Source organism: Jaculus jaculus, chromosome 6, assembly GCF_020740685.1.
Source record: "Jaculus jaculus isolate mJacJac1 chromosome 6, mJacJac1.mat.Y.cur, whole genome shotgun sequence".
Classification (NCBI taxonomy): Eukaryota; Metazoa; Chordata; class Mammalia; order Rodentia; family Dipodidae; genus Jaculus; species Jaculus jaculus.
Window position 1 is genome coordinate 99,063,554 of NC_059107.1, and position 27,989 is coordinate 99,091,542.

Consider the following 27,989-nt stretch of genomic DNA (forward strand, 5'->3'; position numbering starts at 1 on the left):
TTTTTGTGTTTTTTTTTGTTTGTTTTTAATAAATAGACAACACCCACTAGACTGATACAGCAAACTAAAGTCAAGAGACAGGGAAATCTGGGAAGGGAAGAACCCCTGAGTCAGTGGCACAACCTCCTCCCCGATCCTCTCTGGATAAGGCACTTTCGGGGAGATGGGTTACATGGGTGAGTGGGAGACGGAGTATCAGGACCCTTTCTCCCCTCCTTGCAACAGGACTTGCCTGCCCTTCCAGCCCTGTCCCGTGGCTCATCCCTGTTTACCCTCTCTCATCTCATGACATTCGAAGGCAGAGTTGGAGGGGTGGTTCTTCTGGGTGAGAGGGATCTGTGCCCTTGAGGAAGCAGATCTCACCACTTGATGCTTGTACAGGCTCACAAGACCAGCAGCCCACTCTTCGTTCTTCATCCCAAAGAGCCATCTTGGGAAAGGGCGGAGGGACTCACAGTTCAGTCTTGTTTTTTCGTTGTTTTGTTTTTTGTTTTTTGTTTTGTTTTATTTTGTTTTTTTTCAAGGTAGGGTCTCACTCTAGCTCAGGCTGACCTGAAACTCACGCCATAGTTTCAGGCTGGCCTCAAACTCACAGCAATCCTCCTACCTCTGCACCGTCCCCCGCCCCAAGTGCTGAGATTAAAGGTGTGAGTCACCACGCCTGAATTCCACAATCCAGTCTTGGACAAGGGAAGTTAGGCAGTAACTGGTGCAGGATGACCATCAGGGCCCAGCTCAGGGTGTCCATCCGCAGTCAGGATGGGGTGTGCATCGGGATCCTCCCACCCGCGGCTGCCCCAGTTGCTCCTGAGGATGGTGCCTGTCTTCTCCTCCTTGAACTGCTGTCTGTCTTCCCGAGAGATCTTTACCGCGTGGTACTGGGGCACGGTGGCCTCGGGGTGCTTTGCCCGCTTGAAGAATCCCAGCTATAAGAACACCAAGACAGATCGTGAGGAGCCTGTAGAGCTGAGGCTCCTGGAACCCTCACTATCCCTGCAACAGAAAGAATCAATTGAAGCAAAAATATAGGCTAGCCAGCATCCAGCATAGCAGGTAGCCCCAAGGAGTCACCATCAGTCCAGGGCCCCAAGTTCTCATTCACAACAGAAGACCAGGAAGGAACCCAAGGGGCAGGACCAAGGAAATCTCCTTTGTCCCCTGAAAGAGAAGCTTGAAGATAGGACCTCTGCCTCCCAAGGTGTCCATCCACCCAATTTAAGCTGCTGCTGCTTTTTCATTTCAAGGTAGGGTCTCCTTCTAGCCCAGGCAGACCTGGAATTCACTATGCCTCGAACTCACAGCAATCCTCCTACCTCTGACTCCCGAGTGCTGGGATTAAAGATGTGCACCCCCATGCCCAGCCCCACCTAGGCTTCTTAAGAGACCCAGCAACATCCCCCAGAACACAAACAAGATCTGAGGAAGAAAATGGCTTCCTAGACCCATGCACACCTGGAACGGTGCCCCTCAAGCCTCATATACATACACTGTGGGCACGTATATTGGGCAACCCCTCCCTTAGACCAACGCCCTCACATTTATGTCTAGGTCCTTCCTAGATCATGACTGTGCTGGCCCTACATACCAGGTTGTGTTCCCCAAACATACTCAACTCAGAACGGCATAGATACCTGCATGCTCAGACTGCACATCCCTGTTCAACATTCATCTCTGAAATCGTGCCCACAGAAAAGACATGCATGTAATTCCCCCGCATGCCCACATGCTTGTCCGCCATTAACCCATCACTCTCTGTGCATGCCCCAGCTGTGTGTACTTACGCTTGCAACCTCTCCCTTCTAGTCACTTCTCACCTCAGTCGCTAGATTCTCCTCACCCTCATGCACACTCATCTCTTCCCCCTGCACATTCCTAACCCTCTGAATGCTGAGAGATATACTTAGACACACACACACGTACATACACACACATACATATTTGCACATACATGCGCGCACACACATACACAACAGTTACCCTACAGTCCCAGGACCCCCAACTTCCATGGCCGAGGGCTGCACGGCCAGATGGGCTCGGTGATAGTTGGTAGGAAATGACGAGCTCTGAGTGCTCCGATGGAAGAAGCCACACTGGGAATGTCAGAGGAGAAGGAAAAGAGGCAGGATATGGGAAGACTGCGGAGGTTGGGAGCCTTTATCTCTGCTCTGTCTGCCTTCCATAGGAGCGGGGAGCAAGCATCCTGGAGCTAGTCCTTCCCTAAGACTGGGCAATAGCTTGGATGCCGCCCCAGAATCTAGTCTACTGACGATGCACACTTGCCAGGGGCTGTACTCAGCCTGTGATTGGTCTCAAGGAGCAGGCAGGCAGGGCAGTCCTCCACAGTGCCCCACGGACATGCATGATTCCACATGAAGCCTCCTTTTAGCATGTGGTTCAAGGATGGTGAGCTCTGGTGGTGCATGGATTTCCTGTACTGAAGTGTGTGTGTGTGTGTGTGTGTGTGTGTGTGTGTGTGTGTGTGTACGCGCGTGCATTTCTATGTTGAGCCAGTAGGGACTCTATCACAGCTCTATAGGGACAAGAATGGTTCTGTGTGCAGCCTGTTAGGCAGAAGCTCCCAATTCAGCCATACGGTCGGTTCCCTGGAGCTAGTCTCCACAATTGTTGGCCTTGGCCACAACTTCCTCTCCAGCCTTTGCTGCTCCTCTCATTAAGTCAGACCACTCAGCCCTGCCCCTATGGCTCTGCCATCCATGCTTCCTCTGGAAAACACAGGTCCCACCCACCCCATCTGTCCATATCCAGATGCTACCAATGCTCTTTGCTCTAAGGCCCAGTTCCAGAGACATGTCCCCTCACACCGTCTTTCCTCTGAGTTCCCACTGTCCGAACACCTTCGGCCTGTCTTAACTACTCGCCACCCCTACTAGACTACAAGAGCCCTGAGGACAAGGTCGGCTTCACAGTCTGAAGCATCCAGGGCAGATAGACTTCCTGGCACTGGCAACCTAAGTGCTCAGTATAGAGTCGTTGGATACCTGAGTGCATGGACACCTGAGAGGCTGCCGGGACTCCAGTCCCCACGGCCCCGCCCCTCCCCAAGCCTCACCTTCCACAGCAACAGCACCAACAGTGCCAGCACCAGCAGACCAGCCAGCACGGCCAGGAGGATGACCCACCAGGGGACTCCTTCTGCCACCACAGCCATGGGATCCAAGTATACCATCACTGGAATCTGGGAGGCAAGGGGTTGATGGGGCAAGCGCTCAAGTGAGTGGAAGGGAGGAGAGTCCCCTCCCCCACCCACCCCAGCCCTGCAGCTCACCACTGTGGAAGCATCTCTGAGCAGCAAGTTCTTGATTGAGGACTTCACTGTGATATTGGCTCGGACAATCACTTCCAGGGACTTCACAGCTGTATACTCCTAAGGAGGTAGGTGAGGAGGCTGTCTCCTAAATACCCATGTCCTCCTCACTTCCCTCCAGCCACTGAGACCATAAGCAGAAAGGTACCAGCACAGAGGGTCTTTCTGCCTGACTTGGGTTAAGAGCATGCTGCACTTGGAACAGGGAGGAGATAGAAGTGAATCCCAGTGCGGCTTTTACAAAAGAATCCCAGCCTGTCAGGGTCTAATGCAGAAGAGGTGGCGGAAAGAATGTAAGGGCCAAAGGAAGGGCAGGACTCCATACAACATGCTCCCTCCAGACACAAAATGGCCTGCATATCCATGGCCTCACAGTGCCTGACACTACCTACACAAGACCATCATAAAAGGAGGAAAGATCAAGACATCAAAAGTAAAAGAGAGACTGATTGAGATGAGGAGGGGGTATGATGGAGAGTGGAGTTTCAAAAGGGAAAGTGGGGGGAAGGATGGTATTACCATGGGGTATTTTTTATAATCATGGAAGTTGTTAATAAAAATATAAAATAAAATAAAGAATCCCAGCTTGAAGCCCCAGTGGTGCCCTCACCTCCAGAAAGGTGCTATTCCAGAGGCGCCCCCAGACGTGCAGCACAGCAGCGCGGTCAAAGCTGTAGAGCGGGCAGCTGAACACCACGCAATTAGCCGTGCCCCGGGCACAGTCCTGGGGACAAGGACAGGCAGGACCCTGAGCCAAAAGGTCCATTACTTTGTTATCTCTCCCATTTTCTTTTTTTGATATTGATTTTTATTTGTTTATTTGACAGAGAGAGAGAAAGGGAATGGGCGCGCCAGGGACTCCAGTCGCTGCAAACGAACTCCAGACACATGCGCCACCTTGTGCATCTGGCTAAGGTGGGTCCTGGAGAATCGAACCTGGGTCCTTTGGCTTCGCAGGCAAGCGCCTTAACCACTAAGCTATCCCTCCAGCTCTCTCCCATTTTCTTTACCTGACCTCAAACTCTGCTCTTCCAGGAAGTCTTCCTAAACTAATCCTGTGGTCCAAAATAGGTACCACTACACACAGTGCCTCACTGTAGAGCCCGAGCCAGTCTCAGATTTGCAGTCCTTCTGCCTCAGTCTCCCCAGTTCTGAGATCACAGGTATGGGCCACTACACCTGACATCATTATTTTTCAGAAGAAGAAACTGAGGCCTAAGGAGGCCAGGTCAGCAGCCTGCCTCGGATCACAGAGCGGGTGAAGCCCTTCAGCGTCAGTATTTAAAGTATTTAAAGTCCCGGATCCAAAGTTGGCAAAGCCACATTCCTGCTTTAAACCCAAACTCACTGAGGGAGGGGCTTCTGGTAGCAGGGAACTCAGACTATGCTCCTTCCAGGCCTGACCTAAATCCCCTTGGCCCAACCGCCACTGAAAAACCACTTGCTTAAATACTGTATTACAGTCATCATTCAACACATGCATATGCAGGAGAATGGCTTCAGAATGTGGTGATGCACCCCTTTAATTCCAGTACTTGGGAGGCAGAGGTATGAGATTCACTGTGAGTTCCTGAGTTCGAGGCCAGCCTGGGAACACAGAGTGAGTTCAAGATTAGCCTGGCCTAGAGTGAGACCCTACCTTGAAAAAAAAAAAAAGTTTGAAGTCTTCGAGCCATCGTTTGTTTTGTCACTTATTTTGAGCAATTCAAAATTCTTAAGCCTGGCGTGGTAGTGCATGCCTTTAATACCAGCACTTGGGACGCAAAGGTAGAAGGATTACCATGAGTTCAAAACCACCTTGAGACCTTGAGACTACATAGTAAATTCCAGGTCAGCCTGAACTAGAGTGAAACCCTACCTCAAAAAAAAAAAAAGAATTAAACTATAAAAACTATTAAAAAAAAAAAAAACATAGGCATGAGGGAGGCAAACTATTCAAAAGGGATACTTCACAAATCACATATAATATATGTGAAATTGAAATTTTACTTACAAGAACATTAAAAAATGGAATGCTCAGTCGGGCGTGGTGGTGCACACCTTTAATCCCAGTACTTGGAGGCAGAGGTAGGAGGATCACTGTGAGTTCGAGGCCACCCTGAGACTCCATAGTGAATTCCAGGTCAGCCTGGGCTACAGTGACACCCTACCTCAAAAAAACAACAAAAAAAAAAAAAATGGAATGCTCTTGCCATAGCAAAATTCAAGCAGGTGTTCCCAACTGAGTACAAAACAAAACAAACAGATCTCACTAATGGCTAACCATTATGTCCCTTATAAAACATGATATTGGGGCTGGAGAGATGGCTTGGCCATTAAGGTGCTTGCCTAAGGAGGCTAAGGACCCAGGTTTGATTCCCCAGTGCCCAAGTAAGCCAGATGCACAAAGTGACAAATGCATCTGGACTTTGTTTACAGAGGCTAGAGGCCCTGGCGTGCCCATTCCTTCTCTCATCTGCCTCCCCCCCCCCAACCAATAAAATAAAAACATCAAAAAAGTGATATTTTATATGAGTGTGAAAAGAATCGGCTGCTTAGCTATGTAGCGAGCTGAAGCTGATGAGGTGCCCTGCTCTAGAATGGGCACTTGGGAGTCTGGGAGCAGAGGTCTGCAGAGTCAGCAGCTGCCTCACTGGGGACCCCTCCCTCCAGCTGTGGTGCAAACTTCTGGCCAGCTTGCCCCGCATGTATGACCACCACACGCCTCGACAAGCCACCCTCCTTAGATGCCCAGTGTCATGAAGTCCTGTGTTCCCACAAACTGTGGCCGCACCCACCCCCCTGCCCTCACCAGGGTGACGTTTCTCTTTTTCTCAGCAGAGGACACCGGCCACCAGGACGTGCTGGGCTCCAGCTGCTCACGAGGCTCCTGCTGCTCAGGCTGCTCCAGCTCCCTCCGCCTCCTCTCCCTGCTGTCCACATCCTACACAGGGAGAGGGAGGGAGCAGTGAGGGTTCCTCTAAATGCAGCAGTCCTCGGATGGCATCGCCGTCCCCCACTCACACACACTCCCCCAGCCCCGTGACATCCTCCCCAAGCTTCTCCCCACCCACTAATAAGCCTCACCAGGTGGAGGATGTTGGGCCTTGGGGAACAGAGACCCTTCCGCCCAGGCCCCTGTCCGCCTTCCAGTTCCACCCGCATGGGGTATAGCAGCCACTTCCCGTTAGCAATTTCATGGGGCCACATGATGTTGAGGAAGGCAGAGCCCAGGGTGTTGAGTGACTGGCCCTGGTTGGAGACCTGTGGGTCCAATGCAGTATGAAGAAACGGAGCTCAGTGTCTGAGCAGACCTAAGCCACATAGGGGGAGGGAGGACCTCAGGAAACAGTGGCAACAAAGCGCATGGGCTAGGCTACACTGGGCACTTCCCCACACCAAACTCAGGCCTGGAGAGGTGGGAGAGGAGCCCCAAGAAAGCAAGGGCAAAATTCTAAGGAACACCATCAATTCTGCCCCAAGGCCTCACTCCAGGTGAGGCCCCCATAGAGGGGCTTCTGTGAGTGCCCAGAGCCTCTCAGACCAGCGGGAGATGATGACTCCTCACGACGACAGCTGAGCTCCCAGCATGAACATCTGTCCACAGCACAGCAGAGGCCTAGTACCCCCTAGGCCATCATGTTGCCATATAAGAGAAGAGCCCTGCCTTGGGATACGTCTCGGCCACTCTGTGCCACAGAGGACACACACCACACGCCAGCACACTTACCGTAACCTCATACTTGACCTTGCTGCCCACGTCCCGCTCAGATCGCATGGCACTCTCGCCCCTCACCTCCCCAGAGAAGAAGAGTTGCTGAGGTGTGGCCACCCTGGTGTAGAGGGGTGAAAACAGGGCTGAGGAGACTTGGGGTCTGGCTGAATAGGGTCAGAATGATAAGGCCAAGCAAGGCAGAGCCCAGTCCAGGGTTCGGAAGTGGTAGCGCCCCACCCTCCAGCAGGGGCACGCACTCAGGCAGGACTTACCCCGCAATAGACAGTGGCAGTTCAATGAAGACATGGGCTCGAGCAGTGACCGGGTGCAGCTCCTGCTCACTGATCCTGGCACATGAGCATAGGCATGTGTGGGCAGCAGGCACAGGTACCTCCGTGGGCCCATAAGGCCAATCCAATTGCCCCACCCTTCCCCCATCTTACGTGGCCAACAAAAGTTCCACCTCTAGCTCTGTAGTCTCAATGGTGATCCCAGATGTGCTGAGGATGAGGTAGAAGGTGATCTAGCCAGCATGAAATGACAGGAGAGTCAGGGGAGGGCTGAGGCTTAAGGGGAAGCCCCTCAAACAGGGTAGAGAGCAGATGTGCCAACCTGGGAACCTCTCTTCATAGGGTTCCCCAGCTCACATTCAACATGAGAGGCATTCTCGTTGGACAGGCAGAGCGGCTTCTCCTGGAGTGGAGAGGGAAGAACAACTCAGTTTGGGATATTGGAGCCTCTCAGGACCTCATCCCATATGCATATACATTACATATACATATACATATACATATACATATACATATACATATACATATACATATACATATACATATACATATACATACACATATACATATACATATACATAATGGAGTTTTATCCAGCCATAAAGAAGAATAAAACTATCATTTGCAGGAAAATAGATAGGCCTAGACATTGTCATGCAAACAAAACAAGCCGGAGTCTATGAGACAAATATTGCAAGTTTTCTCTAAAATAAGAAATCCAGAGTTTTGTCCCTGCCCCTTGCCCCAGCATGGTGTGGATCATGCCACAGCTGGCGGCCCGGGACGGCGGAGGAGCGCAGCCCGGGACAGCTAGCTCTCGAGTGGCCCTGCGCGTCCCCACCCCATCCGAGGCAGAGGCACGGCCCTCGCCGGGAGAGGGGGACTGGGAAGTGAATTCGGATCCACCTGGGAGGGGGAGTGGACCGTGTCCTCCCCAGGTGGCGGCGGGGCGAGGCCACAGTTGATTATGGAAGATTCCCACAAGAGTAACACTTCCGAGACCGCACCTCAGCCTGGTTCAGCAGTTCAGGGAGCTCATGGTTCTCATACTGCCCTGCAGGTTTCATCTTTATCAGAAAGTGAGAGTCTCAGGACCCATCTGACAGCATAGGCTCCTCACAGAAAGCTCACAGGATCCTAGCACGGAGCCCTCCTTATAGAACATGTATTATTGGCTGGCAAAGACATAAGCAATGTTTAAGGATGAAAGATTCATGATCAGTTGGCTGCAATTGTTTTGGGGGCCTGTGAAAAATTTTGAAAGACCTCTCTTCTGAAGAAACACGAAGCAGAAATGGAGACGGAGAAAATCCTGGCATTTCTGCTGTTACTTCTATGTCTGTTCCAACTCCCACCTATCAGACCAGCAGCAGACAGGACATTGCCATTGCCCCAAATGGAGCCTTGCAGTTGGCCAGTCCAGGCACAGACGGAGTACAAGGACTACAGACCTTAACCATGACAAATGCAGGCAATCCTCAGCAAGGTAGGATTCTCCAGTATGCACAGACCTCTGATGGACAGCAAATACCTGTGCCCGGCAACCAGGTGGTTGTGCAAACTGCATCAGGAGATGTGCAGACATACCAGATCCGCACCACACCATCGGCCACTGCGTTGCCACAAGCTGTGGTGATGATGTCGCCTGTCACTCTTACCTCTCAGGCAACTAAGACAGATGACCCCCAATTGAAAAGAAAAATAAGATTGATGAAAACCAGAGAAGCTGCTCCAGAATGTCAAAGAATGAAGAAAAAGTATGTCAAATGCCTGGAAAATCGAGTTGCAGTCCTGGAAAATCAAAATAAAACTCTCATAGAAGAGTTAAAAACTTTGAAGGATCTTTATTCTCATAAAAGTGTTTGATTTTTTTAAAAATAAAGTATTTTTGTGGACTGATCCAAAAATTAGATGGATTTCTTTTTATGAAGTTTTATAAAGTTTTATAAAAGTGAAGCTAACTTTTATTTAGGCTTTTGCAATGCAAAGGTAAATAAATGTCTTTATGCAAGAGCCCTGGTCACAGGATGAAGTGGCAGATGGCCTTAAGAAGCTGCCGGCACAACTGGGGGCTTTGCGAACAAGAAACATCCTCAAGAAGCAGGAAGTGAACTTCAGCAATTCAAGTTTTCTACGTCAATCCAAAAATGGTATACAAGGTGAAATTTAGTAAATTGAATTTGTAAATCAATTTACCCTGTATGTACGCATTTCCTACTGTTTCTTGGGATTGGCCTTTATCAGTTGTATGTGGTTGTATGTGTATTTTATTTCTACCAATAAATTCTAAATTACAAATGTAAAAGAAAACTCAATACATTACTAAATATATAAATTATGATTGTGTATACCTGTCGTATTGTGAAGTTTTTTAGATGAGTTTTTAAAAGTAAGTTTGTTGAACTGGAGAGGATTTTTAAGAATGGGTCTTTTCCTAAAAGGCTTGCTAGGTACATGAATGAAGTGGGATGATTTTATAGCATTTGTTTTTTTATCAGAAAAATGGGAAAAGAACTGTTTTAAAGTTTGATACTTTTAGTTTAGTTTTTTGTTTTTTGGGTTTTTTTGTTTTTTTTTTTTTTTTTTGCCTACTCTGGTAAAGGTGATTTTTACAAATACATACTGATTTGGTTTTTTGATTCTGTATCCTAAAGGCTGTTGGATACCCATTACTTTTGTGCTTTAATAGAATGAAGTGTTTACAAAAGCTCTGAAAATACTTTTTATAAAACCTGAAAAGAGCCGGGCGTGGTGGCGCATGCCTTTAATCCCAGCACTTGGGAGGCAGAGGTAGGAGGATCGCCGTGAGTTCAAGGCCACCCTGAGATTACAGAGTTAATTCCAAGTCAGCCTGGACCAGAGTGAGACCCTACCTCGAAAAACAGAAACAAAAACAAAAAACAAAACAAAACAAAAAAAACCTGAAAAGGCATACCAAAGCTTTCCAAGAGAATTTTACAATCAACTTCATTTAAGGGCTGTCAGGTTCTGAGATAGAGCAGTTAGTTGAGGGAGTTTTACGTTAGAGACTATTTTGTGATGTAGCAAATGGTACCTTTGTAAGAAGAGTGACTTGCCAATATATTTTTATAGCTAATCTTTATAAATTCTAATGTTGAGTTTTAATGATTATTTTAAATATTTTATGTAGTTTGTTTAGTGAAAATATGCATCTCATCCTTTTTATATTATGAGAAAGTTATCAGATTGGCTAATATTTGAAATTGTAAGTTTTATATGGAAATATAAAGTTCAAACTGTCAGTTATACAAGTGTTAAACTCTGTATTCTAATTTGTATACACCTTGAGACTGTACTGCATAACCGTTGTGCTTGTTTCATATTGTCATCTGTGAAATTAAAGAATATTTTATTAAAAAAAAAAAAAAAAGAAATCCAGATTAGAAATATGAGCCATGCATAGTGGCGCACGCCTTTAATCTCAGCACTTGGGAGAAAGAGGTAGGAGGATCTCCATGAGTTCAAGGCCACCCTGAGACTACATAATGAATTCCACGTCAGCCTGGACTAGAGCAAGACCCTACCTCAAAACCCACAAAAAAAAAAAAAAAAAGATGGAGAGTGACTACAGAAGATCCCAAACTTCAACCTCTGGCCTCCACACACACGTGCAGCCACAAAAAACAGTTACATATGCACACCGCACACACTCAAAGAATGAATGAATACGTTATAGTAGATGACAGATAGATGGACAGACAGGTTAAGAATTAGAAGGGGGACAATGTTGGAAGGAAGGAGTTTAAGGATAAGGAGGAGGGGAAATAAGAGAAGGGAATGTCAAAGGCTAAAAGAGAATACCGTATTTTCTCTTCCACAATGTACATAAGAGGGACTTCTTGCTGGGGAAGAAGGGTGCCAGAAGGAAGGAGGCACAGGGAAAAATAATAGGGGATTAACGTGAACAAAGTAGAATGTTACACAGACACAAGAACGTCATAATGAAACCCATCATTTTATAGGCTAATTATTTAAAAAAATATTTGTAAAGACCCCCCCCCACCCTCTGCCCCAGTTCCTCACCGCAGGCTCCAGAGCCCGGACCCCTGAATAGTGCAGTGAGGCTGGGAGGGTGACCAGGAGCTGGGCTTCGTGGGCATCATCCCCGTCGGCCTGGGGCTGGGCTGGGTCCGAGGGCAGGTTGGTCACCATCAGTTCCAGGCCGATGACTGGCTGTCCGCTCAGTGCAAACAAGGCTGTTGTCCCGTCCACATCCCTGAAGGGTTGGACCCCAGTTACTATGCAACCTGAGCCCTTCTGCTGCCTCTCTAGTCCCAGGCCCCTGTCAAATTCATGCAACTGTCTCCATGTCCCAAGCCTCTCCTTCTACCCCAGGAGTCCCCTAAGCCATACAGCAGACCAAGCCAGGTCCTTTTGCACATGAACGAGAGTCAAGGGACCTCCACCATTTACAAGCTTTCCAGGTCTTGCTTCTATTCATAAAGCAGAGTTAATGATCCTTACCCCCACAAAGTAGTGAAGACTCAACCATGAAGTGTCTACACGCTGTTCTATGAAATGGAACTGGCCAGGATCCTGGGGCCCTGTGCCTAGTCTTCTGCCATTTGTAGACTCAGACTCTTCTTCTGACTAGACCTCCTAAAGGAAGTCCTCCCATTCACTGGGCCCTCCCCTCTCCCACACAACATATTCCCCACCCCTCTCACATGGGCAGAGGTTGGAACTCTGTGTCGCTGACCCGGGCACAGAAGCGGGCATGGACAAGCTGTAGATTGCTCTGGCAGATCTTATCTTCACCACAACCTTGCTTCAGGAAGTGGATCTGAGGAAATATTACAAAGGATCCTTTCTAGGGATAAGGTAGGGGCCAAATGTGTCACCAAGATATATGGTGGGTTAAGAGAAACACAGGATTAAAGAACTCCAGAACCAACGACACTAGCTGCGTGACACTGGACTAGTCACTTAATCGCTTTGAGTTGCACAGTGGCAGAAGGACTTCCATGCTGTAGTAGAGCCTAGCAGGCTAGTCCACAGCCAGACCACAGCTCCCAGCATGAACTTCATGTTCAAGATTCTACAATGACAGTACGATGTCTGTGAGTGCCATGCAAGGAGTTCTGTGCTGCCACTTTCACGGAATGTGAGGTGATTTAAGAAGCTTGGAGGGGCCCAGCGTGGTGGTGCACACCTTTAATCCCAGCACTCGGGAGGCAGAGGTAGAAGGACCGCCATGAGTTCGAGGCCACCCCGAAACTGCATAGTGAATTCCAGGTCAGCCTGGGCTACAGTGAGTGGTTGTCACAGGAGAGGGGCCAGGAACATTGCCCATCCCATCTTCAATTCCAATGCTTACCTCTGCCCTCTGGGTACTGGGCTGATAGGCATTGAGGATGGGGGCCACAGGGGGTAGCCCCTGGCCAGGAGCCTGCCGTCGGAGCCTGGGGGTCTGGAGTCTGTAGGATAAGGTCACCACAATGGCCCGAAGCTTGTCTTTGACATTGTCCTGAAAAGGGAAAGAGTGTTCCTCACTAGCACAACCTTCCAGGCCCCAGCCCTGCCTAGCCAGACCCAGCCCAGACTCTGAAACTGAGAATGAAGTTTCTCAAGATAGAGGACAGGGGTGAAGTATGTGGGAAGGAAGAGAGGGCCCAGCAGGAAAGGAAGGAGAGATCAGAACCTAGGGCTTCACAAGAGAATAAGAAGCCAGCAGTGAGTGCTGAAGGAGCATGGTGGCTCACTCCTATAACCCCAGCGTTCAAGAGGCTCAGGCAGGAGGATCTTGTACTCGAGACCAGCCTGGGCTATATAGCAAGTTCCAGATCAACCTTGGCTACATACAAAGACCCATCCCCCAAAATAAGAACAAGAAGCCAGGTGTGGTGGCACACACTTTTAATCCCAGCACTCGGGAGGCAGAGGTGGAAGGATCGCCGTGAGTTCGAGGACACCCTGAGACTACATAGTGAATTCCAGGTCAGTCTGGGCTACAGTGAGACCTTACTTCAAAAAGCCAAAAAAAAAGGAACAAGTGATAAAAATAAGTAAATAAATAAAGTAGGCATATGCATCTGGAGTTCATTTGCAGAGGCTAGAGGCCCTGGCACACCCATTTTCTCTCTCTCTGACTCTTTCTGCTGGGCATGGTAGCTGTATATGGTGGCACACGCCTTTCATCCAAGACTTGGGAGGCAGAGGTAGGACAATCAATAGGAGTTCGAAGCCAGCCTGAGACAATGTAATGAACTCCATGTCAGCCTGGACTAGAGCAAGACCCTACCCAGAAGAAAGGGAAAAGAAAAAGAAGGAAGCATTAGGAAGAATGAGCCCAGAAGGAAGCTTAAAACCTTTTTTTTTTTTTTGCATGTGTATGTGTGCATCAGTGTATGTGCATGTGCATCAGTGTATGTGTGTGTATCAGTGTATGTGTGTGTGCATCTGTGTGTGTGTGTACATCAGTGTATGTGTGTGCATCGGTGTATGTGTGCATCAGTGTATGTGCATCATTATATGTGTGTGCATCAGTGTATGTGTGTGTATCAGTGTATGTGTGTGTGCATCAGTGTATGTGCGTGCATCAGTATATGTGTGTGTATCAGTGTATGTGTGTGTGCATCAGTGTATGTGTGTGCATCAGTATATGTGTGTGTATCAGTGTATGTGTGTGTATCAGTGTATGTGTGTGTGCATCAGTGTATGTGTGTGCATCAGTATATGTGTGCATATCAGTGTGTGTGTGTATCAGTGTATGTGTGTGCATTAGTGTATATGTGCATCAGTGTATGTGTGTGTATCAGTGTATGTGTGTGTGCATCAGTGTATGTGTGTGTGTATCAGTGTATGTGTGTGCATCAGTGTATGTATCAGTGTATGTGTGTGTCAGTGTATGTGTGTGCATATCAGTGTATGCGTGTGTATCAGTGTATGTGTGTGTGCATGAGTATATGTGTGTGCATCAGTGTATGTGTGTCCATATGCCTGTTAGGTACACCTGCATGTGGGCGCAGGCATGTCTATGTGCATTTGGAGGCCAGAAGTCAACGTAAGTGTCTATCTTATTCTTTTTTTTTTTTCAGTAGGGTCCTGTTCTGGCCCAGGCTGACCTGGAATTCACTATGTAGTCTCAGGGTGGCCTCAAACACACAGCAATCCTCCTACCTTGAGTGCTGGGATTAAAGATGTGGAGCACCATGCCCAGCCCTATCTTTTTCTTTGAGACAGGTGAAACAGGGTCTCTCACTGAACCTAGAGCTCATCAATTGGGCAAGTGTGGTGGTTTGACTCGGTGTCCCCCATAAACCTAGGTGTTCTGAATGCTAGGTTCCCACCTGATAGAGATTTTGGAATTAATGCCTCCAGGAGGCAGTGTATTGTTAGGGGCGGGCTTATGGGTATCATAGCCAGTATCCCCTTGCCAGTGTTTGGCACACTCTCCTGTTTATATGGTCCACCTGATGTTGGCCAGATGGTGATGTCCACCCTCTGCTGATGCCATCGTTTTTCCCTGCCATGAAGCTCCCTCTCCCCTGCGCCTGTAAACCAAAGTACACCCTTTTTTCCCAAAGCTGCTCTTGGTTTGGTGATTTCTACCAGCAATGCGAACCTGACTGCAACAAGCTAGCCAGCAAGTCCCAAGGATCCACCTGTTTCCACCTCACCAGATCTGGAATTACAGGCATGTACTCCCACACCCAGCATTTTGTGTGAGTGCTGGCAATGTGAATTCAGGTGCTCATGTTTGCATTAAGAAGCATTTTCTCACCGGGCATGGTGGCATGTGCCTGTACCCAGCTCTCAGGAGGCAAGGGCAGAAAGATCCCCGTGAGTTCGAGGCCACCCTGAGACTGTATAGTGAATCCCAGGTCAGCCTGGGCTAGTATGAGACCCTACCTCGAAAAACCAAAAACAAAGCACTTTCTCCACTGAGCCATTCCCTCAACCCCTCAAAGCTGAGACGGTAAAATGAGAGTGAGCGCTAGGGTAGAAGAGCACTAAATGAATGAAATTCTGAGAAGGACTGTACTCAGAAGCCAGAGGGTGGTGTCCACCTGCAACTGGAACATGGTATCTCCACAGACTCTGTCATGCTGGTGCTTCAGCCATACAGTGCCTGAGGCCTGGTGCTTGGCGTCATCTGGGCTACGGCTCAGGAAGGTCACACGGGGAACCTGACCTCGGAGCCTTCGGTCTGTGTCCCCATCTAACATGTAATCCAAGGCTATGGCATATAGGGAGAGAGGAGCCAGTGAGGTGGGGCTGCTCCATCTACCCTGTCCCAAGATGCCCTCCTCTCCAACCTGGAAGGCCACCAGGGAGAGCAGTGGAAGGGGGAACCCCACTCACCCACAATAGGGCTGTAGCTGCTGGGCATTGCAATGTAGCTGAAACAGATCCGTAGGTCCACACTGTTGGGACAAAGAGGCTCCTGAGCCAAACAAGGACCCCTTACCCTTCCCACCTCTCCACAGCCTATCAACCAGACCCAAACTGGGGAGCAAAAAGAAAAGGAGGAAAGTGGGTCCTGGGAGCCTCTCCAGCCCTCCCTTTGGATCCCACCTCACCAAACTGAGCGGCCACCAGCACAGTTGGGCTGTTCCAGGTCAATGGACTGTGGAGCAATGAAAACCTCATGGGAGACGTGCAGGACTGGTCTGGCCCTGGGGCATGGAGAAGCCAGGATGTTGGGAATTTGAGAATGTGAGGGTAGAAACATGGTGCAACTCCAGATTTGACACTGGAGTAAGGTCGGAGCTTCAGGGATATGGCTTGGAGGAGGGGAACTCACCTGAAGAGAACAGCAATGTCGGCCAGAGAGCCCACCAGCAGATCGGGGTAGTGGTTCCCATCTACATCCAGGCCACCAGACAGGGAGTAACCAAAGCTCTTGATACCCACAGCCTCACCCTCCAGCACCTGGGGACCAGACATCAGCCTCCCTGAATCCTACCTCAACACACTTTTGCCTGCCCGCCCTGCCTTCTGCAGACCTTATTCCAGCCATGCTCATTCCCTCCTTCTCCTACCTGTGAAGGTTCGGCAACAACCCCAGCGCTGCTCCCGTGGTAGATAAAGACTTTGCCATCCCCATCAAAGGGAGCTCCCACAGCAATATCTGAGGGCATGAGAAAAAGACCTCATGGAGCTGGGAAAGGCTGGACAAAATCCATACCCAATTTCCCTCACTTAGTCCTGCAGAAGGTTTTCTGTTTCATCAAGAAGCTACAGGGCAAGCCGGGCGTGGTGGCGCATGCCTTTAATCCCAGCACTTGGGAGGCAGAGGTAGGAGGATTGCCATGAGTTCGAGGCCACCCTGAAATTCCATAGTGAATTCCAGGTCAGCCTGGGCTAGAGTGAGACCCTACCTTGAAAAACCAAAAAAAAAAAAAAAAGAAAAGAAAAGAAAAAGAAGAAGCCACAGGGGCTGCAGAGATGGCTTAGAGGTTAAAGAGTTTGCCTGCAAAGACCAAGGACCCGGGTTCAATTCCCTAATACCCATGTAAGACATTTGCACAAAGTGGCACACGTGCCTGGAGTTCATTTGCAGTGGCTGGAAGCTCTGGTGCACACATTCTCTCTCTCTCTCAAATAAATAAATAAAATATTTCAAAAAAAGAAGAAGCTACAGAGCTGGAGAGATGGCTTGGTGGTTAAGGCACTTGCTTGCAAAGCCAAAGAACACAGATTCAATTCCCCAGGACCCACATAAGCCAGATGCACAGATGGAACATGTGTCTGGAGTTTGTTTGGGGTGGCTGAAGGCCCTGAAGCAACCATTCTCATTCTTTCTCTCTCACACACACATAAATAAATAAACAAATAAATAAATAAATGAAATTTTTAAAAAATTTAAAGAAGCTACAAGCATCTTTTTGTTTTGTTTTGGTTTGGTTTTTCAAGGTAGGGTTTCACTTTAGCTCAGGCTAACCTGGAATTCACTATGTAAGGGTGGCCTCCAACTAGTGGCAATCCTCCTACCTCTCTGCCTCCCAAGTGCTGGATTAAAGGCATGTACCACCATGCCAGCAAGCATCATTTTTTTAATCCCCTCAGCTACTGCCTCCAGATATTACTAGCTCAGAAATGTTAACTTGCCCAAGTCTTAGAGCTTATAAAATTTCCATGTAAGGCCATGTTCTTTCTCTTCCTGAGTCCCCATAACACCATCCCCTAAACTCTCACAGATTCTAGATCCCTCCACAGCCCCTCCCCTATTGAGCCTTTCCTACACCCAATCACACCTGGAAAGCCATCTTGGTTAAGATCCCCCAAGACAGCCAGGCTGATCCCAAACATGGAATCAGGGGAGCCACAGAGCCGAAGTGGGGTGACCTGTGCCCAGCGACCAACTTGGTTGATGTACACATACACGGCACCTCCCAGCTCTTCTTGGCGCTCAAAGAAGTAGGGAGCACCCACGATCAGGTCTGGCCAGCTGTGGACAGAAGGAGACAATGTGGGGTCCTCCAGACCAGGTATGTTAGGACAACATACAAAAGCCACTTCTGCCCCCTGGACCCCGCCTTCCCCAGGGTACTCCACTTGGCCCTTTTACCCATCATTGTTAAGATCAGCCACAGCCAATGAGTAGCCAAAGCCAGACGTCAGACGTTCCCCAGGCAACACAACCTCAGGAACCAGGCGGCTGGCACTGTCCTTGCGTAGAATGACCACTGCACCCTTGTGGTTGGCACGGGGCGCCCCTGCCACAAAGCTCAGTTCCTCCGCACGCACAAGACCCTTCCCAGAGTCAATTGAGAAACCTAAGGGAGGGGACCACTTACCAGTGAGTGAGAGATTCCCCAAGACTCAGAAGGTGGGTGTGCCACAGCCTCCCACCCTGCCCCACACGAACATGTCTGGAACCACAGGGAAGGAGTCCCCAGTCACCACCACCACAGTTGGGCTGTTCCTCCTACCCAGGACTTGTCAGCCCTCCCACAATCTCCTGGCCAGAGACTGGAGTGTGGCACAGAAGTGTGATGGGGTCAGCCTGGGGGACTGGGGAGGAGAGAGAGAGGCGCTGACAGAGAACCCTGGGCGGCTGCGCAGTGGCAGAAGCTAGCCCAGAGGCACTGCTCAAGCCCAACCCAGGGACGGGAGGCCCCGATCCCATCTAATGCACCCATCCCAGCAGGGAGAGGATGTTTGTTGTCTCGTGGATGGGAGGGAGATGGGGGTGGGGAAAGATCCTCTTCACCCAAACTTCAAGGGCTGGGGAGAAGGCTCAGAGGAAACCACTTCCTGAGCCTGGCTTCCCTCTTGTTGTCTACAAGGGAATACGCTTGACTATGAGGGCTTACCCACAAGCCTAGAGCTTTCTCCCTCATAAGCCCACCCACAACCCTTCAGAGAAAGTCAGGGTTTTCTTTCTCAGGACAGTGTTGTCCCTGATCGCTCCACTTGGCTCTTCTTCCATGAAATCCCTTGACTCACAGCCCCCAGGGGACTATCATCACTTTGGGGACCTCCTTTTCTCAGGCCTGTCACTAGACCCAATTCTTTTCTGCAATTTAGACCCACATGTGGTTCCCTGGGTGTGTATTGGTGGAGGGAAGAAAAGAAAAGGATGTTCCCTGGCAAAAGGAGGTGAGACCAGGACCAAGCCCCCAGGGCCCAGGAGGTGGAAGCTTACAAACCTAAGTAGCTATTCAGGGCCAAGTCGCCGGCTGGTCCTGGGAGCCGGTCAGCAGGGTCCAAAGTTTTATACACCAGCTGGTCAGGGTCTGAGCTATCAATGTTGGTCACAAAAAGCAACCCTGTGGGGGTGGGAGCAGGAAGAGACACCAGGGGAAGGACAGCCAGGAGGGACCACAGAGACAGAACCAGGACAGAAAAAGAAGATGGAAGACATAGAGGAAGAAAATGAGAGAAACCAAAGACGAGACTCCGAGACCAAAACACAGAGGTACAGTAAAAGACCAAGACAGAAGGATGGGGAGATGGAGAGGGAGGATGAGAGAGAGAGAGAGAGAGAGAGAGGAACAGAGGGTTAGAGTGGCTCTGGGCCAGGGAGAGGGCCCTACCAAAGTAGCTGTTGGCAGGGACCGGGATGAGGTGGGGGTCCTGCTCCTTCTCGCCCCCCGCCTCATAGGGCCCGTCGTCCAGGTCCTCCACGTCCACGGAGCCCTGTGTACAGAGCTCCACCCTAGCTGTGCCTGCAAGGATAATCCTGTTAGTGTCTGCAGCAAGGCACACCCTCAAGCCAGACGCTCAGGCAAAAAGGGAAGCCCCTCCTCTCCTCTCCAGCCCCATCTCCGCCAGCTCCCTGCCCAAGCTTCCTAGGGTCCCCAGACCTGGCATCACACTCACCAGGTGACAGCTCAGCCAGTGGCAGCGTGCAGAGACAGGAATGGTAGTGATGAGGTGTGGGCTGCTGTGTTGGAGCATGCAGGCCCTGGCCCAGACGAGCACATGGGGGCTCATGGCAGCATGCGGAGGGACACTCGGCCATGCGAAGGACGGGAGGTAACCCCATTCATGTGTGTGCCAGCATGACGGGAGTGGAAGGCATGGACGTGCCCCAGGGCAAGATGCCAGTGAGCATGTGGTCATGCTTGGCCACGTGCTGCCTGCAAGTCCCATCTCTGAGATAAGAGGAGGTTTTGATCCTCTCTTCCCCTCCCTGAGGACTGACTCACCCTTCCAGTTATAGGTTCCTGGTGCCCCAAAGAGGAGGTAGTGGCTGTCAGGGGAGAAGGCAGCAGCTGTGCCCTGCTGGCAGAACCCAAACTGTTCGTGGCCCTGGGGGCGCCCTTCACAGAACTTCCACTCCCCACCATCCAACTCATCACGGATGGCCAGGTCCTGGCTTAGCACAAAGCAGCGACCAATCACATCCCGGGTCTCCAGGATCTGGTTCACTCGCTGCCGAGACTCATATCGGTGTGCACAGGTCTGCGGAAGGAAGAGAGGAGAAGTCACTCATTGTGTTCGCCAGGCACCTTCCCATTGCCCACCTGCAGACATCTGGCAGACACACACACACACACACACACACACACACATACACATGCTCCTGTGCCAGCATAAGTGGGGGACAGCCACGCAGGCCAGGAAGTCCTTGCCTTACACATTCTCCCATCTTTACCCACCTCCTTCCCTCAAAGGAAGATGGCTTCCTGGTCACCCACAGATACATGACTAAGGCAGCACATAAAATATGTGCCTCCCCGACCATGTGACGATCCTGCAACATGCTAATTGTGTGTGTGTGTGTGTGTGTGTGTGTGTGTGTGTGGTTTTTTGAGGTAGGATCTCACTCTAGCCCAGGCTGACCTGGCATTCACTATGGAGTCTCAGGGTGGCTTTGAACTCATGGTGGTCCTCCTACCTCTGCCTCCCAAGTGCTGGGATTAAAGGCGTGCACCACCACACCTGGCTGCAACATGCTAATCTTAATCCTGTCCCTGGACCTCTTTTGTTTTTTTGTGTGTTTTTTTGTTTTTTTTTTCCCGAGGCAGGGTCTCACTCTGTCTCAGGCTGACCTGGGATTCCCTCTGTAGTCTCATGGTGGCCTTGAACTCATGGCAATCCTCCTACCTCTGCCTTCCGAGTGCTGGGATTAAAGCCATGCGCCACCACGCCTGGCTCCTAGACTCTTTATAAGTGCCACCACTTCATCTATAAAGAATCTACTTCCCTGCCTGTTCCCCAATTGGGAGGGTTGAGTCAATGTCTCCATTTAGGCCAGACTGGCCTGGAACTCACACTGTAACCCAGGTCTATAGCCCAGGCTGGCCTCAAACTCACAGTGATCCTCCTACCTCAGCTTTCTGAGTGCTAGGATTAAAGGCATGCACCTCCACACCCAGGAGAGACCTACTCTTGAAAGCCAAATCACTACATCTTCAACAGTCCTCTCTCCTCATTTCTCCCTTGGAGTTAGGAACTAAAGACTAGACCACTTGACATTCTCCGTATTCAACCCCATCATGATTTGTATTGATAACTGTCTGTCTGTGTATATTAGTGAAAGACAAAAATATGCAGAAAAAGACTATGAGAATTTCAATAATTATTTGGCAGGCACAACCTCACAATGACACTACCTACATAAGACCTGCAGCATAATAGGAGGTGAAAAGATGATGACATCAAAATAGAAGATTATAAAGCCGGGCGTGGTGGTACATGCCTTTAATCCCAGCACTCGGGAGGCAGAGGTAGAAGGATTGCCATGAGTTCAAGGCCACCCTGAGATGACAGAGTTAATTCCAGGTCATCCTGGACCAGAGTGAGACCCTACCTCGAAAAACCAAAAAACAAAACAAAAAAAAAAAAATAGAAGAGTATAAGCTAGGCGTGGTGGTGCACGCCTTTAATCCTAACACTTGGGAGGCAGAAGTAGGAGAATTGCTGTGAGTTCAAGACCACCCTGAGACTACATAGTGAATTACAAGTCATCCTGGGCTAGAGTGAGACCCTACCTTGAAAAACCAAAAACTTAAAAAATAAAAAATAAATAGAAAAGGACTAGTTGGAAAGAAAAAGGGACTCAAAAAAAAAAAGAGAAAGAAAGAAAGAGAAGAAAGGAAGAAAAGAAAGTAAAAGGGACTCAAAACATGCTTTTAATCCCAACACTTGGGAGGCAGAGGCAGGAGGATCATCATGAATTCAAGGCTACTCTGAGACATAGTGAATTCCAGGTCAACCTGGGCTACATGAGACCCTATCTCAAAAAATAAATTTTTTAAAAAAGTATTTGACAAATGGCTGGATGGATGTTTTAACATGTTATTTATTTGTTTATACATTTGAAGGGGGCAGAGAGAGAGAGAGAAAATGGGCATGCCAGGGCCTTCAGCCACTTACAAATGAACTCTAGACTCATGCGCCACTTTGTGCACCTGGCTTTATGTGAGTACTGGGGAATTGAACCTGGGTCCTTTGGCTTTGCAGACAAACACCTTAATAGCTAAGACATCCCTCCAGCCCTGGATGGATATTTTAAAATTGGCAAGCACAAGGATCATCCTTACACTTCTTCGTATCTTCCAGAAGTCTTATGAATCATGGTATGTGCCCAGCTTGTGCTCTGTAGGCACACCTATGCAAACGCACACACTGGACACACATACACCGTCTTTATATTCAGTAAGGAGACGTAGAACTCACGACAATCTTGCCTCCAGGCCCCTGGCTCCGAACACTGACTCCCAACCACTGGTTCTCCTTGCTCTCCTTTTGTACATTAGCTGAGGCAAGACACTGGGAATTAGAGGAAGGAATAGGAGGCTGAGTCCTCTCCTCCCCTCCTTGCATGCTGCCCAGGCCACCCTCACAGAACCACACCTCCCTGGTCGATGTCCACTCTGTAGCAGTCCGTCTCTTCAAGGCTCAGGGGACAAGCGAAGAGACCTCCAGTGCGATTTGCCCGTTGTCCAGGAAGAGCCAGAGCCTGAGGAGCGCCCACCAGCAACCTACATGGCGGGGTGGAGGTTGTACCGAGAGGTCAGAGTGCTCCAGCCTCTCCCCAGCTACCAAGGCCCAGCCTCTCAGTTACAAGCAGTGTTCCAGATTTAGAGAAAAGGGGCAAAAGTCATTTCTCTCGAATTCTGAAAAGGATAAGACAACAGACTTGGCCATGCAATCACAGTGTCGCACACACACTCCCTCTCTGCATGAGCAGGAACATACATGGAAATGTGCGTGCCAACCACAACATCCCAACAGCACTGCCGGCGTGCAAGAACTGCCCGTCCCCAGCACCTGTTCCTGACAGGCTGCCCCACCCCCCCTCCACCCCTGGCTTGGCCCCAGCAGGCTCTGCCCTCCTCCCCAACCCTGGTCCAGTTGAAATCCTGCCAGAAATGCCAAGAATGCTGAGAGCAAGAGCAGCAGGCACCCACACTGGCACCACAGTGTGGGTCAGGGACCAACGTCAGAGACCAGGCAAAGAAGAAGCTAAGATGGACCTGGGCCTGCTCTGCCTTCACCAAAAGCCCAGCAAAGACCCCATCCCACCAGCAGCTCTCCATCCCAAGACTGGCATGCGAGCTGGCATGGAAGTAAAGATGGGTTTCTCATTGTCTCCAACCCTCATTCTCTTCCCTTCCATCCATCCTTCCTTCTCTCCCACATGTGCAACCTTCTCCTTTCCTCCCATTCCCCACCCCCACCCGACCATCTCTCCTACCACCCCCTCGGCCTTTTTTTCAGCTACAACTTTCTTGGCAGAACAATTTTCCATGATCACAGCCAAGGCGTCTTCCCCAGGGGAGGACTACGCTGGGAATGGAGGCTTCCTGGGTCCCCTGGGACTGAACCCCCAGGCCAGGAGTAAAGGAGGAACAGAGGTGAGGTAACAGATGCTCCACTGGCTACATGCATCCTCTCTCTGCAGAAGTAGAGCCTCACCAGTGGCAGGCACTAGGACGAGCCTCAAGGCCTATCTCCCACACTCTTCCATATCCCTTCCTGGAGGCGAAGCCCAAAACTGTCTGGCAATGTTACAGGCAGGCATCTGTGGGGCACTGAGCCAGGCCTGGTGGGGTGAGGGGGACGGCAGACAGCCATTCTCCCTTCCCACAACTCCTGCTGTCTCTTAGCAGCTGTCATCTCATGTCAGATCTAGTGTCAAGAGTGGGGGGATGGGAGCAGTGGGAAATAAAATATATAATATATATTTGGTATCCATTTAATAACTATTTACTGACATTCCATAATATGCCGGGCCATGGGCCGGGTGCTGATGAAACAAGGAAATGATATCTATTCAGCAGGGCATCCATCACCTCACCTCCTTCACCCCGACTGTGAATCAGACCCTAGGCAGGACACCAGGAATGTGAGCAGATAACCTTTATCACTCTCCACGTAGGTGTCAGGGAAACAAGTCACATACATTGTCCCACTTGATGTCCTCAATGCTAAGATAAATATTCTTTCCTCCTCTTTCAGAGGCGGGAATGCATGCAAAGACAGTTGTACCTGAATGCAAATCCACGTTGCCCTAACTCTACTAGCCTGTCACTGTGCCCGCTAACTGTCTTCAGAACACTGAAACCATGCCAGAAAAGGAAGAGAGGGACAGGGAGGGGGGAGACACCCTCAGGAATGTAGGTGACAGGGCCCTAGGCAAACAAATGCTAACCTTCAGACAAGTCCGCAGTGTGCCAACCTCCAAACGCTGAGGAGGCTGAGCCCTGGGCTGTCTTATCCGTCTTTGTGCTTGCCCCATAGAAAGCACAAGACACACTTATGAACCTACGTCTTCTGTGGGCTCACAGAGACAACAGTGGCTCAGCTGCTCAGCACCCTGAGAAGAGAAAGTGTTCTGTGCTCACTTCTTCCCTGGAGGGCAGAGGAGGAGAGGAGGACAGGGGAGGGGAGGACAGGGGAGGGGAGGGGAGGGGAGGGGAGGGGAGGGGAGGGGAGGGGAGGACAGGGGAGGGGAGGACAGGGGAGGGGAGGGGAGGGGAGGGGAGGGGAGGGGAGGGGAGGGGAGGAGAGGAGAGGAGAGGAGAGGAGAGGAGAGGAGAGGAGAGGAGAGGAGAGGAGAGGAGAGGAGAGGAGAGGAGAGGAGAGGAGAGGAGAGGAGAGGAGAGGAGAGGAGAGGAGAGGAGAGGAGAGGAGAGGAGAGGAGAGGAGAGGAGAGGAGAGGAGAGGAGAGGCCGGACAGAAGCTGAGGACATGGACATGTCCCGCCCCACTTCTGATGCACAAGAAACCAGCCGGCACCCCTGGAACAAGAGCACGGTGGGCAGTTTCCTAGCCCCACCCCCACTTCTGTCACAGCCATGTGCTCCTTCCTGGCTTCACCCATGAGCCCAGCCCCTAGAGCGAAGGGTGACCACAGGTGCAAGCCACTGCAGAGAGAAAAGAAAATGCAGGTAGAGCGCGCCTGGGATCCCAAGGAGTAACCTACTACCACTTCTCTATTCTCCACACAAACCAGAGCTCCACCCCAAGTCCAGCCCCCCTCCCAGCCCCCCTCTGACCCAGCTCAGTGTGAGGGGTCCTCTGGGAAAGCACTGGCCTAGCCCAGGGTCCCCCTAAGTCAAGCCTTTGAATGCAGGATATCATAAAGCTAGTCTGTAGCTCTGTGAATCCCAGCACACGGACCACAGTACAGAACACTTTCACAGTGCTCACTACATACTGTGGCTATTTTAAGTATGTTACAAACATTAAAGACTCTTAATCCCGGTACAACCTGATGTGGTAGAGCTATTATGTATCTCCATTTTACAGTCGACGGAAATAAGTGAGGCACACACACACACAGCAAAGTAAAAAGGTTAGGTCTTGAAGTCTCATCGAGGGGCTAGACTGAAAACAGACGTGGTGCTAAGGCACGCCACCTACAACTCAATCACTAGACACCCCTGCGTCTCCAATCAGCACAGCGCCCCCTGCTGGAACAAAGATGGGGGGCCAGGCAGTCAGGCCCCTTTGGGAATGGCCCCCAGTTTGGCTCTGAGAAACAGAATCAGGGGCCACCTTCAAAGAGAAGGGGGAAATGACAAGAGACCAAGCTATTAAAAATAACTGAGAATTTGCCTGGAAATAGCTCAGAGAGCTCAGCATGTCCTAAAAAGGCCTCTAGTCCTGGAATTCTGTCAGATGGGGGAAAGAGGGAGGGAGGAAGACAGAGACTGGCCAGGATGAAGTTGGTAGCTGTCTAGAGAATAAGTGAAGTCAAGTTATTTTCTATCATCCCCAAAGATTTAGAGACCATGGACCCTGCCCCCAGATGACAGGGATAATGGAAGAAAAGCAATTAGTACTACCCGCCGCCACTCCAGTAGGTTAGGAGAAATGAACTGTTTGTTGCCCCTGCCTCCAGGCCAACAGTAAGGGGAAGAAAGTCCCCACGGACAGACAGCATTGATCCCAATAATGGACAGATACTTAATGTGGCTTAGGCACTGGCTAAGGAGAGAAAAGCCCCCTGGCCGGAGGGGGTAGGAGGCTTGCTTCTCTTTCTTGCCTCTCTTTTTGCACCTTGCAAAAGCCAAGAGTATGGGAAGCATGGCCAATCACAGGCCCCACGCGAGTGTGTCCATCTCCCAAGGGTCCTGAACTGATGAGAACTAGAATTGTCCTGTGCCCTTCGCTCCTCCCAGTCTTTTCCTTTTGATGTGAGAGTCCTGGGTTTGGAAATTTCCCAAGGAGAAGGATGCCCAGCATCCTTCCTGGATCTCACTGCCGCCGCCGCCAGCGCTTGCTACTTAGCCGACTCAGTTTTCCCCCACTATGTGACATCAAACCGCCTCTGCAGATTGCCAAGCCCCCTTCCCGGGTCCTCTCCCAATCTTCCCCAGCTGCTCTCTTCTGGTCTCCCGATGCCCTGCGGCCCTGACTCCATCCACCCCAGGGTGATGTTCCAGCAGAGAATTATTTCTAGAGTCTCCCCTCGTTCCCTCCCATGACACTCTCGCCCTCTCTGTCCTTTCCATCTCCTCCAGCCACAGGCAGAGACAGAATGGCCAGTCTCCCTTCCTGGGGCGTTCAGCCCTCTGGAGATGGAGCTAGAGACTCTGGCCTGGAGCAAGGATGTCAGCAGAAGGAAATGGTTCTCTGCCAACACAAGAGCTTTGCTCTGCAACTCAGGCCCACGGCAAGATTCTGGGGTTGGGGGACCTGGACAAGGTGGGGCAAGGCAGGAGGTTGGAGGTTGGAGCGTGGGGTGTCAAGTGGGCAGCGTGGGGTTGAAAGATCGGGAGGGAGAAGGTGGCTGGGAAGTTGGAGGGGGTAATGTAAGGCTGTAACCAGGAGACTCTGGGTGGGCTCAGTGACTCACCAGCTCTGGGGTCGGGGTTGCAACTGCCTGTGCAAGGCCACGGAGAAGCCGAAGAGACTACCGGGCTCACCCTCTTTGCGGAGGGCGCCCATCACGTCCAGATTGAAGGCGACAGCCCGTGGGAAAAGCAGTCCGGCAACCAAGGAACCAAGAAGGTAGCAAACCCCGGGGGGGCCCCAAGGACCGCAGCTCCGAGTCCCGGCCATGGGACGAAGCCCGCGCGCGCTCCCCATCAGGGTGAGGAAAGTCCTGCGCGCCGGGACCCCAGATCTCCCCAGGCGTGTTTCTGGTTTCCGCAGTCTAGCTGGCCTTTCGGGACCTTCCAACCTTGCGCCCCGCCACCGCTCCTTCCCCCGTCCCTCCGCCGCCCCAGTTCCCGCTAGGACGACTGCTGCAGCCCGAGCCCGGCGTGACTCGGGCTCCCGCCTCCCCCGCGCCGGCCCCGCCCCGGCCCCGCCCCGGCCCCGCGGCAGGTGGGGACTCCGGCGCGCGGCTGCCCGGAGATGCTGGGACCGCGGCGTCCCGGGTCCCCAGCTCCCGCCCCACCCCTGAACGGCGCTCGCCTCCCTGCCTCTACCCCGGTCCTAAGGAGGTGGAGGTGGCGCCTAGGAATGGGGGCACCGGGAGTCCTCAGGAGCCCAGCGGGCAAAAAGGGAAAAGAGGGTAACAGAGAAGTAGAAAGGGGCCGAAGGACACCCCGAGAAGACAGACGCGCAGATGAAGAGAGAGGTAGGGAAAGCGGTCCCGCGCGGGTCCCTTAGCGACCCCGCCGCCTCGTGCTCGCACCGAGCCCCCCCTTCGGGCTGTTGGCAGCTTACCACGCCCCAGAGGCCGACAAAGACGACAGCAGCTAGCGAGGCGTTAGCATTCAAGGGAGCCCGGCGAAGAAAGGCCTTGAGAACGGCTAGGCAAGAAGCAGAAGAGAAATGGAGAACAAGAAAGAAGAGCAAACAA

General features: G+C 50.9%; 1 protein-coding gene and 1 pseudogene across 7 annotated transcripts; one reads left to right on the forward strand and one right to left on the reverse strand.

Annotated features, from left to right (window-relative positions):
* Positions 1-13: 13 nt before the first annotated feature.
* On the reverse strand, positions 14-27,368 carry Itga7 (integrin subunit alpha 7). 7 transcript variants are annotated; one of them, XM_045151925.1, is made up of 26 exons: positions 27,036-27,368; positions 22,583-22,710; positions 22,406-22,485; positions 19,930-20,185; positions 19,315-19,446; positions 18,928-19,047; positions 17,844-18,051; positions 17,530-17,723; positions 16,315-16,403; positions 16,077-16,204; positions 15,853-15,948; positions 15,635-15,696; positions 15,340-15,509; positions 12,648-12,797; positions 11,998-12,113; positions 11,354-11,546; positions 7,632-7,712; positions 7,463-7,542; positions 7,292-7,366; positions 7,035-7,137; positions 6,392-6,568; positions 6,117-6,248; positions 3,936-4,049; positions 3,287-3,385; positions 3,071-3,196; positions 14-926 (listed from the first exon to the last, which is right to left on the reverse strand). In XM_045151925.1, the coding sequence occupies exons 1-26, from the start codon at positions 27,266-27,268 to the stop codon at positions 696-698; spliced, it is 3,573 nt and encodes a 1,190-aa protein (XP_045007860.1). In that variant the 5' UTR covers positions 27,269-27,368; the 3' UTR covers positions 14-695. The 7 variants fall into 7 exon arrangements, with proteins under 7 accessions (XP_045007860.1, XP_004650007.2, XP_004650006.2 ...); XM_045151922.1 differs by lacking the exon at positions 19,315-19,446 and adding an exon at positions 1,978-2,090 and having other exon boundaries at positions 727-926; XM_045151921.1 differs by lacking the exon at positions 18,928-19,047 and adding an exon at positions 1,978-2,090 and having other exon boundaries at positions 727-926.
* LOC101618044 lies at positions 8,277-9,175 on the forward strand (annotated as a pseudogene).
* Positions 27,369-27,989: the final 621 nt, after the last annotated feature.